Genomic DNA, 19,809 nt, shown 5'->3' on the forward strand with positions numbered 1-19,809 from the left:
ACTGCAGTGACTGCAGCCAGGCCAGACATTTAGTGGGTCATGTGTAAGCTGACTGGGAACTGCTATTGAAATGTGGGTTGTGTATTTGCAGTTTGCGGTGAGCCTGCCCTCACTGTCATAAAGCATGTTTGAGTATTTTGGAGTTTGCAGTCAAGCCTGAGCCTTTCAGTGGTTGTTTGGATGAACATGAGTGGATTTTTTTCTCTTGGCTCTTTTATCCCTTCTACGATGTCTTCTTTAAAAGAAAGAGGGGTTTGGAGTTACCAAACAAGCAGAGAAGATTTTGTTTGTTTGAGGTTCTTTTGTATATTTGGGTACAAAGAAAAGGGCCACATTGGTAAACCTGAAGTTCCTGATGCATGTCCTGAGTTTGGCAGTGATGATAAACAGTGTGGTTATGGCTGCACCAGACTGTGGATGACTAGCCTGCTTTGGTTTCACGAATCATTCAGACTGGTTTTTATCCTGACAGAGATTTAGAGCACCATGGTTAGAAGTCAGGCGTCTCTGGACTGCTGTGACTATACAGAACTTATATACAATATATGATATGGATGTGGCTAATGGTGGGGGGGAAGCTCTTTTGAAGCACTCCTGCTTTACTAAAGGTTTATTAATGTTGTACTTATACTCAAAAGCATTAATAAAAAGGGGGACCAGAGGGTGTTCTTGGGGTATCGGGGTATCACACTACTCAGCCTACCAGAGAAAGTCTGCTCGAGGGTGTTGGAAAGAAGGCTCCATTGTTGAACCTTGGACACAGGAGGGACAATGCAGATGCCATCCTGGCTATGGGACAGTGTTTTTGGAGGGTCATGTGAGCTTGCTCATCCAGTCTACATGTATTTTTTTTGACTTGGAGAGGGCTTACCATTGTGTCCCAAAATCACATACTTCTGTATTAAATACAAAATATTTTAAGAATATGAGTGTGCCAAGTGTGTTTAGAGCCCCTGGCATAGGGTACCGTCTGGTCTTGCTGTGGATGTTCCAAGGGCCCAGAAATCTGCGTGTGATCTCTGGGTGTATTATCAGGGATGAAAAGGCCCAGACAAAAGAGATGCTGTCAAGCTTGACCTTGACACACGTGTGTGTCAGCATGTGTCAAACTCTTGCGATGAATCCTTAGTGCTCTACATACCTAAAACGTGTGCACATGACTGTCTTTGTAATGAAATAATTCTCAAAATATGCTACATTCCAGGCAGGCCAACTTCTTCCCCTATTTCTTGACATGCAATATTAGTCCTGTTTTTGTGTTTTGGCTAACATAGAAGGAAATGGGGAGCAACCACCAGAAGAAAATTTAGTTTTGATGAGAAACTTCAATAAATACAGTTGTAAATATGAAGAATGTGTTTGTATTTGAGGGATATAAACTAGATGTGTCCAACTGAATCATAGCTTTTTAACTCAAGCACTACTCAGTTTAGACCAGTTCTAGTGTAAATATTTGTCCTCATTTTGTCTTTCCACCAAACTATTGAAAAGTATTGATAATTGTATTGATAAGGACTCAGATCAAGTTGGAGTATCGATAAGGGTATCAGTATCAATAAAAATTGACAATCCCCATCCCTAGTCCCCACTTAGTCATATCTCTCTTCCATTGGTTTCAGTGTTAACGCTACAACCCTCCTCCACCCCAGCCACCTCCATTAAGTTCATCAGCATCTAGTCCAGATCCTCATAGGTCTTCTGCTCATCTCATCCTGCATACCTCAGTCTCCTCCTCCTCCAAACCACCTCATTGGTCCTGGTCCAGCTTCTCAGAAGTCTACACCTCATCTGATCCTGCATCCCTCATCAACACCCTCACAACTGTCTAGACTCCATAGGGGAGCATCTTATGTGTCATTTGCCAAGTCTCTTCTAATTGAAATATGGACATCAGTCACATGTGGAGACAAGGTGATAAGAAACGAGTAGCAACCTTCAGTAGTTAAAAATGAGACCAAAGTGAAGTGCAAAACCTGTAGTTCTTAAAGTGTCCACCAGAGGCTAACTCAAAACCCATGGCATCCCAACATTAAAAACAAATACATCCATAGTTACACAGCAGAAATGAACATGTTTAGAGCATGGTAAATAGTTTTGGCCTCTATAGCTTATAAACATAGGGACCATTCCTGATATTTAAATTCTGTAATGAGAGAGCTTCACTTCACTTCACAACCTTGTGTTATTAAGTGGCAGTGAGGAGTTTTAGTTGGTAATGAAACAGACTGAATTTATTATTATTGCATCCAATTTTGTAGCCACATCATACTCATCTACACAAAGACATATTGAAAATTTTAAGTGTAATCTGTTTTACTGTTTTATGAAATCAGACTAATCAGAGGGGAGTCAAGAAAAGAAGAGGAAATGTGTTATCAGGGCAGTTCTGTCAGGGTCAGTGTGAACAGTTGGAGCCTGGGAGGAAATTTCAGACATACAAGTGACCCTTCTTTCTGACTATTCCTCCTCTCACTATTCCCTTCATGTTTCGCAACAACCAAAAAAGCACCCAGCCCAGAGGTATCAGAGAGTTGCTGTCGTTTAAAATGGCTGAACAAAAAATAAACATTGTGCAAGAGAACTTCCAGGAACTTGTGAGGAACATGAAGTTGTTTTGCTGCTCCCTGTAGACTGACATGAGAAGGAGATTTATCTTCTGGAAGGAGTGCGAGGTTAAATTTGTTCATGCACAAGTGCAACACATACTGCTGTGGAAAAAAGTTGGCAAGTGAACTTGTGAATTAACATCACATGCAAGGCGGGCGAGAGGAGGAAAATTTTCCTCGCTGGGATGAGAATTTCTCTCCTGGCAATATGAGCTGTTAACAGCGGCCTTTTAGTTCCACTGCACTCTTGGATTTTATGTTCTTTTCTGCAATAAAATGAGTCAAGATGATGACACAGAGAGTGTGGAGCCTCACCAAGCTTTATTTACATGCGCACCATTTCTTATACAAACTAGATTACAATTCAAAATGGAATACACAGGAAAAATACCCACTAACATCAAGTCAAGAAGAAGCAAGATTAATAAAGGGCAATGGTCAGAGGACAAAATTCAGAGGGTGTATGGAGGAAAAGCTGGCTGTAGCGTCTAATAAAGATGGAGAAGATAACCCAAGAAGACGTGAATAAGGAATCTAGTGGTATGTTGCTGACTTTTTTTTTGCTTATATTAGCTGGAAATTTGCTCAAGCTGTGCTGCAGGTGTGTGTCTCAGGCACAGGTTGCGCCTGAGTGACACTGAGTGGTTGTGTGGAAGGCCTGCTCCACTTTGACCAGGTGTAAACAAACTCCCTGCATAGCCTGGCGTTTCACCGAATGAGTTAAACAGAAGGAATGCCTTCTTGCAGATGAATTTAGCAGTTTATCAAGGATCAATAACCCCTGGATTCACCTTGTCAGAGCTCCTTATATTCTGTACAATCAGTGTGGATGAAATCAAAAGCAGTTTGGGTGATGGCTCAGGATTCCCTCTGCCTTAAAAAGATGTGAAAATGCTCTGTGATGGCGCTTCAAGAAAGTCAAGGTTAACAATGCTTGCTTACAGCACCAGGACGTGAATCTACTGTACTCCACGTGGAATAAAACAGCTAAGGAACGTCCGTTAAAGAGGCTTTTCCCTGCGTCAATGTACTCACTTGTTATAATAACAATAACCCCATAAATACAGGAGGATGGTGCAAGTGTAGGCCCTGATTTAAGAAAACACAGAGTGTTTGAGTGCTAAAAGACACAGGGTTTCTCCCCTTAATTACAATTTCTTGCAGGACGGCACCATTTGAAGGGTCAAGAGTGGGGAGGGGGACAGCTAGGTCATGCACTAAACCTCAGATAGCACAGAGGATCAATCTAGCCAACCATGCACGCACACTCCTCTGCCATGACCTCAACATGATATACACACTGTACACTATGATACACAGCGGGGCGTACATTTTCATACACAACCCCCACAAAGAGAAGGGATACCAGGGTCTCCGGATGCTACAACAATAGTGTTTTCCACCATTTTTTTTCAATAGTTAAAATCGCTGGTAACAGTGTTCCCTCCGTGTTCGTCATTTCTTCACCTTTTCCTTCAGAGGTATCACAAAATGCAAGGGTCAAGTACTACATGAGTATATAAGGACATACACAGCGAGTATATATGCATTTCACACGATTCATAATGCATAAATACATACATGCATACAGTCGACTGTGCTGTATGCACCATGAAGGATAAATGAGGGGGGGGGGATTACACATCCTGGTGAGATTAATCCAACACAATAAACTCCACAGATAAACACACACATATTAAACATGTACTCAAGAGATGCAGGGAATCACCTGCAGGAGCACCAGGCATGTCCATGAGGGGATATGTGTGTGTGTATGTGTGCAATAAGTCCGACAAAGAGGGGGGTCATGACAGCAAAATCAAAAATCAAAGATCCTGACGTTTATCCTCCTTCTTCTTTCTCTTCATCGAAACAGGTTCACAGGTTACAAGTTCACAAACACAAAGCATCACTGTTTTTATCAAGAAATGTTAAAACACCATTAGAATGTGACTTGATGTTAACAGAAGCCCCCCTGAGTGAGTCTATATATGCATAACAAGCCCCACAAGCTCATGACGAGAAAACAGCTGAGCTTAACACAGATCCCTGGTATTATTTTTCTCCATTTATGTGTATGTGCATGTTTGTGTCTGTGCTGTGATTTGGCTGCCAGCATATCCTACTGTCTGTTTTCAAGTAATTTGGCAATATACAGAGATAGCTTATCATGTTACTCAAGAAACAAATGGCTTCTAGAGGAATGAGCCTTAAAAAACAAACCCACCACTCCCCTGACAGAGCCATCTATGGGTTCGACCTCGCCGTGCTACAAGGGCTTCTGCAAGTCGTTAGTAACAACAGGAAGCAAACACTCACACAAAAATGCACGGCTTGCTTGCTCCGGGGGCAGGATTCAACACTGTTTACATAGCACCTGTTTTGGTGTGGAAATGTTCACAACGCTAGGACACGGATATTCGTTTTGGCTACATCGTATGCCGCGATAACTTAGACTGAAGTCTCAAGAAATCTACGAAAATAGGCAAGATCTTCCCCTGTCCTTCTTGAACTTAAACACTGCGCTGAACTGCACAAATAGAGTTTCTTTCTCTTGTCTTTTTCCATTTTTCAGTTAAACATAAATCTGTCAAGAATAATTAGCTCATTTAGTATGCTGCGTTTCATTTAATCAAAGCAATTCATTAAAACAGAACTGGAAGTGCATTGCATTAAATGGAGAAATTTAACTGCAAATTTAAACAATCTGTTTGTGTGTTTGCATGTTATGTATGCATACCCACTCTATGTTTCCATCAAATGTTCATCTCAACAACACGTCAGTTTTCTTTATACAGACATGTATGATGCAGCAACATTTATGATTCAACAGAATATCCAAAAAACAACACTTAAACACTTAAAAATCACTAAGTGAAAACAGAGGGGGGGAATTTTCAACATCACACACCAAGGAAACACATGGATCAGATTTACACCATCATCACTTCATGATTTTTTCACTTTACACTTTCTTTTTAAAGTTAGCGGGAACAACTGCACCGTGCTCTCCTTGATGTTTAGTGCTTGTATTACCTGAAACCCCTTCTGATTCGCAGTGTCTCTTTGATATCAACAGAGAAGGTTGAAAAGGGAAAAAAATTTGCATAATTCTAAGATTTGTGAGTTTGACATAGCTTTCTTTGTGTTGTTTGTTTCACAGGAGGCTTTAAGGGCTGATGTGCAGCATCTCTAGAGGCTGTAGGATCGTTTGTGGTGCACCAGTGTGGGAGCGAAGGTAAAGCTCTCGAGAGGAAGTCTTCTGTAAACACAGGGTTTGTTTTTTTTTGTAACATTGTGCTGATGGCAGGTTTGGCAAAAGGATGTTGTGTGTCTGGTCTTCTCTTGTACACAGTTCAGACCTAAGGACATAGAGGACATAAGATCATTATGGGGAAGACTTTATAAATAAGTAAAGAAAGTCAAAGACAACACTTTCTGTCCACTTGCAGCAAAAGGGAAACATGCTTAAAGCCACTTAAACAGGATGTCTTGCAACAGTTTCGCGATGAAAACGTCTCAGTGTGTGGCGGTGCATAGAAGTAGACATTTACAGCAAAGACCTTTGTCCACCAAGTCTGTTTTTTTTTCATCCAAAATTTTGCAAGGGATCTGGCTGCAGATGGCTACTCTCACAATTCATATCATCTGTATCTATATCACCGCATCTCTCAGAAACGAATGGCCTTAATTTGACTTTATTCATAAACAAAGTCTGTCAGACTAATTTACAGACTAAGAAACATTTTATAAATAAAACCGAGAAAAAGATCAGAGGTCTAATCTGGGATTAAATTATGTATAGATGCATTTTAGAAGTAGCCAAATGAATGGTTACTCTCATAAGCTTTGTTAGCTAAAGCTAAAGCTAAAGCTAACATAGCTACACTAGCTACATAAGCCAATGTAGCTAAATTTGATTTAGAGGCGTGAGCTTACTAAAATGACTATATTAATGTAAATGGTGGGTAATAACAAAAGTGAGTAGATAAGGTGGGCAGCTGTGAGAGTTGTATGTATTTATGACATGGGTGGCAGCATTAATTTTCTTTTCCTTTTTTAAAATTGTTTTTAATTATTATTATTTTTTAAAATCTTATCATTGGACATTGTAGTCAGTTCTTTTTTTAAAATTTTTTTTTAATGTAACACCAGGTCAGGTTTTTGACTTTCAACTTTATCTTAACCCTAAACCCTTGCCCTCACCATAATCTGAAAATATTTCAAAAGTTTTAGTGTGTAGTGGCCGTCAGAAATGAATGGGCTGCAGCCAGACTTGGAAATTTTTACACTGTAAAAAAAGAAAAACCAGCTCATGTTGTTCTAATCATGTCATCATGATCGCACCCATCCAAGTCATTTAAATGGATGATTGATGAGTCAGAATGGCATCTGCTGCTCACTTCTTGCTTCCTCCTTTCTCACTCCTTTGCACTGAAACCTCACTTTAAACTCTGTGATTTGAATGGTATTGAGTTGATATCAAACATGGGACATAATCAGTAGACTGCCAGAGTTTGTACTCGCAGCCATGTGAGACTGAATTATATCAAACTTGGCACACACTATGATGTGTGAACTGGTGTCGTAATAAAGCTCTCTGTCAGGATGGATGGATCCAGTGTGTTTTGTTTGTTGAATCATCCTTGTTCTATGCTGCCCTTTGCAGACCAATGAACAGAATCTCTACATACACACCTGCTCTGCTCCCTGCTGGGCTGATCCTCAGCCAGGTACCCAACTCTGAGAGGTTTGCTTGGTGTTTGCGAAGTTGCTGACTCCGTTCATGTTGGCCAAAGAGTCAAAGTTAAAATCCAGGCCATCTGCGTCCATCAGCTCGTTCCTGATAATGGAGTCCATATCGCACTCCAAGCTGCTGTTGAACATGTCCAGATCAAGATCTGTGGGGAAACGATCCTGACAGATTCCTCCATTGCTGCTAACAGTTCCATTGAGGAAGATTGATGGGTCAATCTGCATGGACGAGGAACCATTTCCTCCCAAAGGTGAAAGCAAGAGCTGCTGCTTGGCATTTGCCAGATTGGCCTCATTGGCAAGGTTTAGGCCTCCGTTTAAAGACCTCATGGAGCTCTGGTTGTGATTGTTACTCTGAATCAACCCTCCTTGGCTGCTCTGAAGTCCTCCAGTGGTCCCGAAGGTCATTACGGGATCATTTCGGAGTATGAGGCCACGTCTGGAGTTCTGGGAAATGACGGCAGCAGCACTGGCCTGTGACATCAGTGGGTCTGACTGTGTCATCATGACATCACTATGGCTGTGGCTGTCAGAGTTGAGCAGGTCTTGTAGTGTCTGGCTGCCAAAGCGAGACAGGCTGATGCTGGAAAAGGAGGTCTGCTTATTCTCCTGGATGGTCTGCATGGGGGATGGACGTAAAGTGGAGCCGGCCGTGTGGGGGCTAAAGATGGAGTTACTGTAACCATTGACCCCACCGTTAGAGGAAGAGTTCGGGGAGGGGGAGGAGGTGGAGGAAGGTGAGCTAAGCCCATTAGATTTGGACCCAAAATTAAACCCTGAGGAACCATTTGGAACAGTCTGTCCTGGGTCGGTTGGCACCAGGTTGATGTTATCCAGCAGTTCATCCATCAGGTCATCTGTAAGTCCATCATTCAGGTTCATTGTACCTGCCAGGTCTGCCAGACGGGGCAGCTCAGTTGGCATAGTCTTCCCATTTGTTCCATTTGTGGGAGACAGCGCTCTGCCAGGGCTGGAGTAGAGCATTGGTGAAAGTGGAGGCTCATCATCGGGCACCTCATCTAGCTCTGGGTTGGCCAAAATGGGTGAGAGACGACCGCTCAGTGTGCTGGCGTTGGAATTAGTTCTGGAGCGGAAGTCCGTCCAAGTATCGAGCTCCTCGCTGCTGCGTGATGTTGGGCTTCCAGGCCACTTGGAGAGACCTGAAGGACTGTCCCCACCACCTTCGCCAGCAGCAGCAGCTGCAGCCTGTAGGGCAGCCTTCTTCTTGGCAGCACGGCCACGTGCTGACTTTGTGTACTTGTTGCTGTTGTCCATAGAAACTGCACGACGGCGAGGGGCCTTTCCGCCCTTCCCTCCCTCTGGGTTTATCATCCACCAAGAACTCTTCCCTGTTCCCTCGTTCTGGACTCGGATGAATCGACTGTGAAGGGAAAGGTTGTGCCGGATGGAGTTCTGTAACATAAAGAAGAGAAAAAAAGATGCTGTGTTGAGTGAATTGTGTAGAATCCTTTTAAAACAATTACCTGAACAATGACTGCCATCAGAATTGATTGTTTTATTCTTCCTCTCCCTTTCATCGATACAACATTCAATGAATTCCCCTCATTAAGTCCAACAACACTGATCCATAAACCAACCACTTCTACTGATTCTGCAGCAATATACACAGTTGCTTTAGTGACTAGACACACAAACAAGTAAAACCCTTTTGCTCCAATTGTTCATTCACTAAATATAGACAAGAACACATTAGTGCAGCAGCACTTAGCGCTGATGTCTGCATTGTTACCACTGTAGCTTTTGTGTTGTGGGTATAAAAGAGAAAAGAGAGACGGCGGTCTATAATCAAGCATCTCTTCGATTATGAATGACACATACAAAGAGCTGCTGTGTTGCTTTTGAAGCACATTCAATGGCAGATCATGTGTGTTTGAGTTCTTGTGTGTAAGCTGGCTGGTGTGTATTGATCAACTCCGTTCCTTCCTTGTGTAAGCCTCCGAGGTTATTGTGGGGAAACTGTTGCACATGACAGCGCTCGCTAATGATCAAGAGTTCTATTCACAACAGTGATGTAAGTACACATTAAATGCTCCAACTATGATATAACACCCTTGTTGAATCACTTGTTGCTGCACTAATGGCTTTGTTGACATATCAAACATCTCCCTCTATTTTTTTTTTCATTATTGAAGTTCTGGCATTAGTTCACATTGATATTTACATTACGCACTGATTGGCAAATGCTTACATGCTTTAATAGGATAGTGAACATGGTGATAACTGCTAAACTGTTATGTTAGCATATAGCTTAAAGCACTCCCATTCATGCTGGACTGTTTTCAGGCCGGGAAGGGCAGGAATGACATCAAACAGGCTGCACTCGCGAGGGATGGAAACAGTCTGACTGGAAACACTACTGTTTGATGACAGTCAAGGTGATAATATAAAGAGAAAGATGGATGATAACTAGAGCAAAGCTGGCAAAACGGAAAGCTTTATAAGTTCACACAGCCAAATATGCAAATGTATTTTGTTATTACAAGCCAACAGTTCGACGTAAATGCGCCAGGTAGAGATCACACAGGTAAGCTAGCAGAACCAGACATAAGCTGTGCAAACCACCGTCCAAGTTTATGATTCAAATAAATGTATGATTTCAAAGCCTATAGGCTTTAACAACTTATATATATAATATCTAATGAAGAGTTTAAAAAACAACAAAAGACCTGTGCAACTGTTAAACCTGTCCTTAAAAATTAATGGGTGGCATAGTAGGTCCTAATAATTAGCTTAAATAGTCCAAATTATTAAATTGAGCTTTTTATTATTATTTTCTTAAAACGTGGAAACTGGCTTCCCCTGACCTGTGAAAAGAAGCGCTCCATTTACAACACACAACAACACCTATGGACAAAACAAACATAGCACAGCTGAAGCACATTAATAGAGGTAAATGTAATTTCCATTATCTTGTTTTCATGAGCAAAAGAAGCAAAAGTTGCAAATGAGCCTCAATTAGCCCAGTACTATTCAGAATGTAAGAATATAAAGGACTCATTTAACATGTTTATATTATAGAGATGTTTTCACTCTTTAGTCATTACTCAGATTCACTGATTGGCTGGTTGAGGGTTAACGGGGGACTGTGTGTCTGCACATCATAAGCCCTGCCCTGCCTTTGCAGTAATTTAAGACTAAAAAGAAAAGAAAAAACAACTTCACTCAATCTGTAAATTACATCCATGCACATATGCATCTGGAAAACCTCCCCCCTCTCTGTCTTTATACAGACACGCACAGCAGCCATCTGGTTACTCAAGAAGACTTAATTTCACGGGTCTTGTATGACAGCATAATGATGGTACACATAGTTTAAACAAACCATGCATACAAATTCAGTCACATGTTCAAACATCAGCTTGTAACAGATTAAGTTCCAGTTAACTGTAATGTCCATTTCCAGTCATTTAACTTTTATAGCCTTTTTTGACTTGACTCTTTAGTTTTCTTCTTCCCTGTTTTCATGCCCCTCGGCCTCCCAAAGCCCTCCTTATTTTGCCTTCTCTTCCATACCCCCTTCCTCTTCCGCACTTTTTGTTGTTTCACAAACACATAGCTCTTATGGGCCCTGAGGGACTCCAGGGCCTATGCTATATCCTCCCATATAAACAACCCGACCACCATCCACAATATGCACGCATTTCTCGCTCCCTCTTCGCTATTTCCCTCCCCTGTATATTTTTACTCCCTAAAACAGAGCACATTTCTGAGCTCCCAAATGCGAATTGCGAGTTTTTGTGGGAATCACAATATTGTTTTCCATGAAGCAGATCCGTGCTGCCGTGCTGGGCAACAGTTTACAGACAGTTTGGTCTGGATTGTTTTTCTGGTCAGAGGCAGTTCAATCAGAGAGGACAAAGAACAGGCTTAAGTTACCATTCCCAATGCTACGTTGGCAGAGTAAGAGATCTCTGGGGCCAAACTGAACCTATGACCCTTTTAAAAAGTGCACGTGTCAGGAACATGCTTTGTGTTTTTGAGCTACTTTTATGGAAATCCTCAGTTTTGCATTTGCAGCATTTGTAAAAAAAAAAAATATTTCTGCAGGAGTGATGCCCTTTTCAATCGTTATTGTGCATAAGTGAATCCATAGAAAGCTGAGCTTAATCATGAAATAGGTGTGGATGTAGATGCATGTTTCCCAAGTGTTTTTGTGTCATGTGTGTACTTTGAGTGTCTTTGTGCCCATTCAAATGGGGGTAATAAGAGGAAGAGATACCACGGAAACCAGTGTTTATCCTCTGCCAGCATCTCTGGAGGCATGACGTAATGCTGCTTTATTACAGAACATTTTAACTGGCTAAATGATTCCAGCTGCAGAGAAGATGTAAATAATAGCAGATGATAGACTTTGTCATGGAAAAGGAGCACGTTCAAAAAGGTGAATGAGAGCAGAATGTAGGGAATGCAAGATTCCTTCTCCAACCACTGTTAACATTTACCTGCCAGCACCTGACACTTCATCAATCCTTCTCCCTCGCTCCTTCCTACACCACCTTCACCTTCAACCACCCCCTCTTTCCTTCCTCCAACCAAGCCACTTGTTTGATGTCCCTCTTTTCCCATGCCACTGCCTGTATCCTTCAAATGTCAGGTGAGGTATTTCTAACTCGGCGTGATGGAGCAGCAATAAAAGGAAACAGGACATCTGCAGCTAAGGCACGGACAGTGATGAAAGGTGAGGAAAAGCCGGGGTGCTGAGAGAAAAATGTGTGAGCAGTGGTGAGAAAGAGGGTGAGAAGATGACGAAAGAAAGAAAAATGAGTGGTCTATAGTGGTGATGTATACTGTATGTGTTGTACATAAGAGTCATATATCACCAACACAGTCGTCCGCATATAGGTGGTAGGTGTCACACCAGAATTTTCAAACTGAAGAAATGACTTGTAAACATTGAAGAATATCAACATCTGTTCTGATATTTTGACAACAACAGCAACTGAAAATTGCAGGCAAACTCCTACTCTCTGTATAAACTACACAAATATGTCAGCAGTGTTTCAGTACCAATGTATTTGTGCAGTTAAGACAATTTTCCTTTTTTTACTTGAGGCAGCTGTTTGGTTAAACATACAACTAAGGATCTAGATTTTTACAAAAGATTTGGCAATTTCAGTACTACCATATCAACCCAAATTCCGCTTATAGTTCTGGATAAAAAAATTACATACCAACGGTAACCCTAACCCTAACCCTACCCTAGAGCCGAGCCAACTGGGGGGCCAATAGAGGTCAGCAAAATCATGGTCCATGTAAAGTTAATCTGTGATGACCATATTTTATATATAACCTGAACAATTCTTAAAGGGATATTTCAGGATTTTTGAAGTTGGGTCATATGAGGTGCTTGGCTATAGTAGTGGCATTAGCCTCCAGTGATATCTGTGTAATTTGATCCTGTTGTTAGTACGAACTCGGAGAGAGCTGGCACATAGCGGCTATAGATGGGAACGTGTTGTCTGTGTAAATTAACGAGTTTTAGAAATAAATGGGCCAAGAAAATATGTTGGCTTGCTTGTGCGCTGTGTCGAAAACGTACACAGCACTTCATTTCTCAAAAAAAAAAAAAAAACCCTCTGTGTCAGGCACTAATTTATGATGCAGCTTTCGCCATTTTGTATCCCTCCGCCTCCGTTCACTGTTTACTGTTCACACATGCCGGTCAGCTGTGTGGGTCTGCGGACTTCTTCAGGAATAATAACACCTCATCAAGCTGAAACAAAGATAACGAGCGATCTTGACACAAGTGATGATGATGTGCTGTTTACTGTGGATACGAGAGGATATTTGTATGAACCTGAGTACACTGAAGAAGAACTTATACAGATGGATACAGACCAGACTTGTACAGCGGGCTGAAAGAGAGACCAGAGAACCTTCATTTTAAAGTTTAGAGCAGGAGAGATCCCGAGTTACCTGGTGGTGTAGGTGTGGAAAATGCGAATCCATGCCAACCCACTCGGAGAGCTGCTGTTGTCATGAGTGGGACTTAGTTGCAACACTTCTTCAGGACATCACTGAATCAGTGGATAGCGGCTCACACACTGCATAATTGCCGGTGTTTTGTGGACCTTCTTCATTTTCCGAAGATAAATTGGAAAAACAGACTCCGACTTGAAGGGCCGAATGGAAATTTGTCATCCAGATAAGCTTATGACTGTCACCTTTTCCTCTAATGGCTGATATGTATGGTGTCCAGGAGGTGTGCTTGTTTAAACAGCCTGGAAAAATGCAAGTACACGGCATCTTCTGAATCTAAAGAAAACAGAATAAAAAAAACCCAAAATGCATTGAAGTAACCGATGTTTAACCCTGCTACACTGCGACCCACACAGCTGACCTGTGTGAACAGTAAACAGCGTGCGGAGGCGGAAGGATACAAAATGGCGAAAGCTGCATCGTAAATTAGTGCCTGACCCAGAGGTTTTTTTTGGGAGAAATTAAGTGCTGTGTACAAATTTATTACTAAATGTAATAAAAAAAAATCAGACTCATAATTTACCACCACATTATTTTACTGCTCTAAAACACCATATAACAGCTGATAAACTGCACTACAAATGACTGAAATCTGACTGTAAATGCCCTCAGATGTTGAAAAGACCCATCCAGAAATAACCTTGCAAAGTAGATGGATTGGCCAGGTTCCATGCAAATCATCAGACAGATCCATCTTGCAAAGCTTCAAGCTTGAAATGCTTGTTTTGGTGAGAGAATGAACAGACCAATCCGCGGATGGGAAGAAAAAAATGACAGCTTTGGGTAGGATTTAGTTGTACTGCAAGTCTGTAAACAATGGTTGTGGGTGAAGAGATCAGAGAAGATGTAGCTATAGCGGCAAGTTTATTAGAAGTGGACGACATTTCTGTATTAAAAAAGGGGGAGAGAAGCACACTTATAACGTTACTTGGTGGAAAAAATGTTTTTGTTTTTCTCATCATCAGCTTCCAAAATGGTTTGATTTGCCATCTGGCTCCACTGAGGGTGAACAATAATAAAAGCTGCCTGTTGAGCTTGCGTTACCCAGTTCACTCCCAGGAGGCTGCTAGCCTACTATGTTGTGTTCTGTTGCCCTGACTGGCCCATAATTAATGTGACAGTCCATACATGGACATTCCAAACACTGTGTATGGACTGGTGCCTGTATGGATGTGACATACCGTATATCTCATGCAATGCATATGTGAAACAAAGTGCTGTGCCAGGTTAGTCCATAGAGTCTTTTTGTCACCAAGATCAAAGCCCTACATCTTCATTTTTTTAATGCATCCTTGCCTTTATAATTGACATAGCTGTAACAGCAGGAATCCACAAAGCGCAGCTTTTTTTTTGGCTGCATCTGCTGTATGTGACATATACTTGTTCATTTTTTAAATACAGCTGCCATGAGGCCCTTTAAGGCTGCACTGCATGACATTTTTTATATTAGAGAATGTATACGCTTCACGGGTTTCACTGTGTGCACATGGCACATCTCTGTGTGAGTGGGATGCTGTATGCTTACTACTGTATCTCCTCTAGGGTATTCCCAAAGTCCATTAATAAAAACAGCTCAGTGAGACAGCATCTCTGATTCATAACTCCTACCATGCAGCGACAGGAGCTAAATAACACACAAACAACAACACAGCTCGCAGCAACGAGCGTAAAAGTGATAATGATGCTGTTGACACTGCCCTGAATGTTTACTCTAATTTGGGCATTCAGGCCATAGATCCAAATGAACACACCTCGACTCTTTCTGACAAAGAAGGACAAGTGAGTTAATGAGCCATCTATAAATTTAACACCATTTTAGAGACTAGCTCAAAAATACCCCCAATTTTTTTTTTTTTTCAGAAAAAACTGAACGGATATTAAAACTCAGATTTTTAAGAGCGACACAGTTAACAACAATGACTTTTAATGAACAATGACTTTTTCGCAAACTTGTTCTTCCATCTCTTGGGGACCAAATAGGGAAAAAATAATCATTCCGTGACAAAAAATCTTGACATGTTTAAAAAAAAAAAAAAAAAAAAGTCCTTGCACGTTTATCAGTTGGCTCTATTTGTGCCATTATTCAAGCAGTTCCTGTCTGTAGTGACACAGAAGGACACATCACAGGCTCTCTGTCTCCGTTTCTCTCCATTAGGAGCTATACAGGCCATCTCTTTCAAGTTCTAAATGTATAGACATGTTTGCTTGACCTGATGGAACAGCTTGCCATTGGTTGTCACAGCCCATGAGACATCCATTGTGGGAAAACAATATGGTGGCTAATGCTAAGCTAACTACAGAAATGATGTACAGTAGATTAAAAAATGGCTAAGAGGATGTTCAATATCAGAGTTACTTGTGTGGATTTGATCTTTAAAGATCCCGAAAAGTCACCCAAATTCCAGGCTCACTAGAAGAGCCTCTACTAAGGGGTACAAAGGCATGGATAGCGTCATTAGAATGGCACAATGGAGCGCTTCCTGAGGGGATAAAAGTAAGTGGCTATGATTTATGGTTCGAAGTTACTTAACCTGTGTCTCTTCTTGTTGTATATGACAATGTCATTCAAAGAAGGTTAATCTGCACAGAGGGCCTGAGTTGATCAAAATATTGAGTTAGCAAAACAGTAATTTTGCTGCTGACTAGCAAAGGTGCTAACTTTGATTGTTAAGTCTACTATTTTGCACACATCCCTTTTTCTGATATGGTGACTGCCATCGTTTGCCTCCATAGCGCCTCTTCAAAAACAATCAGTGGCATGACTGAGATTAAGTCCATGCTTTGTAGAGTGTATGATTTAATCATTTTCAGTGTTTAGTTATGTTTTTCTTCTCCAATTGTTCTCTGGGATTATTGAAGATACATATTAGCTTCTCATACCAACCGAAGAAAACATGTTGAGACATGTCCTGGGTTAACAAATACTGATTGAATTAAGGGTTTGTATCTTTAATGAGCAATATTATCAATATAATCTAATTTCTTACATACAGAGGTCTTTGTATTTGGGGTTTCTATGATTGATAACAAAAGCGTCACTGCTGGTCACGACTACATAACTCTGGGTCAACAGAGGCATCTGTCCATGAGACCGGTTATCCAGGTTCAGCAGTGTAACATTTTTTATAAAGCAAACTGACTCAAGGATATCCCAACAAAGCTGAACTCTCTTCATGGACAGGCCCCATCTGTGCGTGTGTCAGTGTGTGTGAGTGTGTGGACCAGCTGCAGCCAGAGCTCAAGAATACAGAGGCCTTTTTGTCTGTTAGCAACATGTGGGAACAATTAATCACTGTCAGCAACCACGCTAGGAATCTCACTCTCCCTTCTCTCATTATTGTGATTTTTGAAGGTGTGTAGGTGGGAATCACATATTTACATTTATGTAAATTCGAATGTAGAAGGCGTACATTCACAATATATCACAAAGGGAGGATTTGAAGGTGCTTTAGAGTAGTTTGCTAACATATATGCATGTTTTATTGGCATAGAAATGAAAATCTTCAACAAATTGTGATGGTGCTCCTGAGGCAGCCTTATTTGATTGGCTCAGAGGGTTCTAAGGGTGCTCTCTCATTGGTTGTGGCTGTTATAGAGCCTGCCGCTGTGATTGGAGGAGGGAAATTGGTTTGCGTAGCCAGGCAGTACAGAAAAGGGAGGGTCTGCATGATATTGCAAGTGGGTTTCATCACCCAGCTACAGCACTCAACTGAACTCCAACGTCTGAACTGGGTAATTTTCACTATTGTTGCACTCTGTGTGCCTACAGACACATTTTAATGGTCACTGCAACTCAGACACAACCTCCCCTACCTATAATTCATAGAAAACACACACAATAAAAAATATAAATGAAACATGCTCACGGTTTTTCTTGAGAGAAAGGGTTGGGTCATAAGGTTACAGTGTCATGAAGCCTGAGACAGCTCTGTGTCAAAAGTCAGAGTGCTTTGAGGACATACCCTCACCTCATACTCATAAGCCCAACCCTACTGAGCCTGCAGTATCCGTTCTGATTGGACCAACTCTGTGACCTGAGCCTCACACCTCAGCTGTACTCAACCACCCACTGACACAGTGTGTATGTGCGAGTACAGGCCAAACATAACCACACTTTATCAGCCATTATGTAAACCAACACTAATCTGAGTCTAATGTCAACAGCAACCTTGGCAGGGTCGAGTGGACAACTTGTGCAACATTAGTGAACATGTAAGGCGAGGGATTTTGGTTTCGACAATGCTCCTCTTGCCCTGAAGTGCTCTTTCTTTAGAGAAGACACAAAGATTAAGTTTATATATACAGGCAACAGGTAGCACCCTATAGCCTGTATGTCTGATGTATGATGAATATACGGTGTTATGAGACAAGAGACAAAGATATGTGATAGTTTGAGAGTAGGTGGCAGAGATGTTACGAAGTAATGCTGTGTTACTGATATATTGGAATCATTTGGTCTTAGCCATAAGATGTATAAAAAGAAGGACAACATTACACCTATGCAAAAATGACTTATACTCTCTTATACTCTCTTACAGATGGGACATCCAAAAAAAGAGTTAAAATACATGTTACATTTTTTTTTCAGACATGGTTTCTGTCATCATAGCTAACTTTAAATCTGGTGTGAAAACACGCTTTTAATTTTTCCTTTGTATTTTTTTTTTTTCATCTTAAAACTTGGAAGCAACACAAAGCCGCCAATAGGGGGAGAGCTTTCTGGGGCCCAGTCGAATGGGGGACCTATGGAGGTCAGCAAAATCACTGTGATAAGCATTTTTTTTACCTGAATAATGACCAGCCTTATCAGAGTAAAAAATATTTTCTGTATCAATCTATGCTAAAGTATATAACCTTCAGGATATAGATCCATTTTCCTAAAACACTGAAAATTGGAAGACAGTGGCAAAATGGGTGAAACAAATGGGGAAATGTGATTAAAATTGGCCAAAATGGGCATAAAAGGGCATAAAAAGGAGTTAAAAGTGGTAATACAGGAGTTAAAAGTGGAAAAAAACAGGCAGGAAAATAGTGTTGAAAGTGTTTAAGAAGTGGAAAAATGGCTCAAAAGCAGGAAAAAAGGGCAGTAGAGGTAATGAAACAGGATTAAAGAGTGGCAAAATTGGTTAAGAGTGGCAAAAACAGACCAGAGAAAGTGGTAAAAAGCCATGGGTCTACAAAGATAGGTTAAAAGTAGCAAAACTGGGTATAAAAAATGGCAAAAAATGGTTTAAAAAGGTGAAAATGGATGGAAGTTTTGAAAGAAGCAAAAAGAGTTTAAAAGTGGCAAAAATGGTTAAAAGAGTTTAAAAAATAGTTAAAGAGTGGCAAAAATGGGCACAAGAAATAGTTAAATACTGTTAATATAGGCAAAAAAGGGCATAAAAAGTAGTAAAAAGGGGTTAAAAGTGGCAAAAATTGATTACTAGATACAACAATTGTTGGAAAATGACAAATGGGTTAAAAGTGGTGAAAATAAACAGGAATTAGTGGTAGAAAGTATTTATAATTGGTAAAAGGGGCAGTAATTGTGGCAAAATAGGTCTCCAAAGTGTGGGTTAAAAAGGGTTAAAAAGTGGCAGCAATATATAATTACCACATCAGAGACCAATAACAGCTTGACACTGCTTATCCAACAGGTATGCAGTGATATCATCAATAAATCACAACTGGGGAGGGCCTATCCTCTGGGTTTATTAGGGGCCCCTCCAAATCTGTGGGCAGGCCTGCTGTAACCTATACATCAGTGCAACACTGCTGCTGCTGTCCTGACCACGAGCTCAGCCCTAAAATAACACATCCCATACTACCTGATGGGATTGAAAATGTGCCTCTATTCATTTCCATGGTGGACTCAAGATGTTTGAGGGGCAGGCGTGAAAATAAAGAAAAAGACACCTGCTGATGGGACACCAGTGCACAAAAAGTTGCTCCACTAACAAAACTACATTTTTGGCCGAATTGGCCGATGGTTTGACACCGTCACATGTCCGTGATGGTATTGAGACGCTTCTGTCACTGCCATACCCCAAAATTAACGATAGTGTTACATCTCTGGTAAACATGTTTATTGCTGATGTAAAAATCAGCATTTTAACATGGACTGTATGGGACTTCTGGTGCTTCTTCAGACAGCCTTAAATAGACACTCATGACATGTTTTTGCACTTCATCATTGGCTTCATTTTTCAAGCACAGAGGCTGCTGCAGCTGCACAACTCAGCTTTAAGCTACAAAGTATGGCGGTGAAAGCGTAGCGAGGTAGTGTGAGGTGGAGACGACATGCAGGTCTTTGACACGTATGAGGCGGTTTATAAATAAACAGCCCGGCTGGTCTGCGCTAACACTGCCGAGAGAGGATGGTTATTTATACTGTGACCCTACACTAACACACTCACTGACACACTAACACACACAAACACACACTGGGTCCAGGTTCCAGCTGCCC

General features: G+C 41.2%; 1 protein-coding gene across 1 annotated transcript in view; it reads right to left on the reverse strand.

Moving 5' to 3' along the window:
- Positions 1-2,908: 2,908 nt before the first annotated feature.
- Positions 2,909-19,809, reverse strand: part of foxo3b (forkhead box O3b) — a 59,778-nt gene continuing 42,877 nt past the window's right edge. Inside the window, exons 3-4 of the mRNA XM_041805144.1 lie at positions 7,305-8,774; positions 2,909-5,968 (exon numbers count right to left, since the gene is read on the reverse strand). Coding sequence (XP_041661078.1) covers positions 7,332-8,774 — 1,443 coding nt within the window. The 3' untranslated portion in view covers positions 2,909-5,968; positions 7,305-7,331. The remainder of the gene's footprint in view (positions 5,969-7,304; positions 8,775-19,809) is intronic.

Source organism: Cheilinus undulatus, linkage group 14 (genome assembly GCF_018320785.1).
Source record: "Cheilinus undulatus linkage group 14, ASM1832078v1, whole genome shotgun sequence".
Classification (NCBI taxonomy): domain Eukaryota; kingdom Metazoa; phylum Chordata; class Actinopteri; order Labriformes; family Labridae; genus Cheilinus; species Cheilinus undulatus.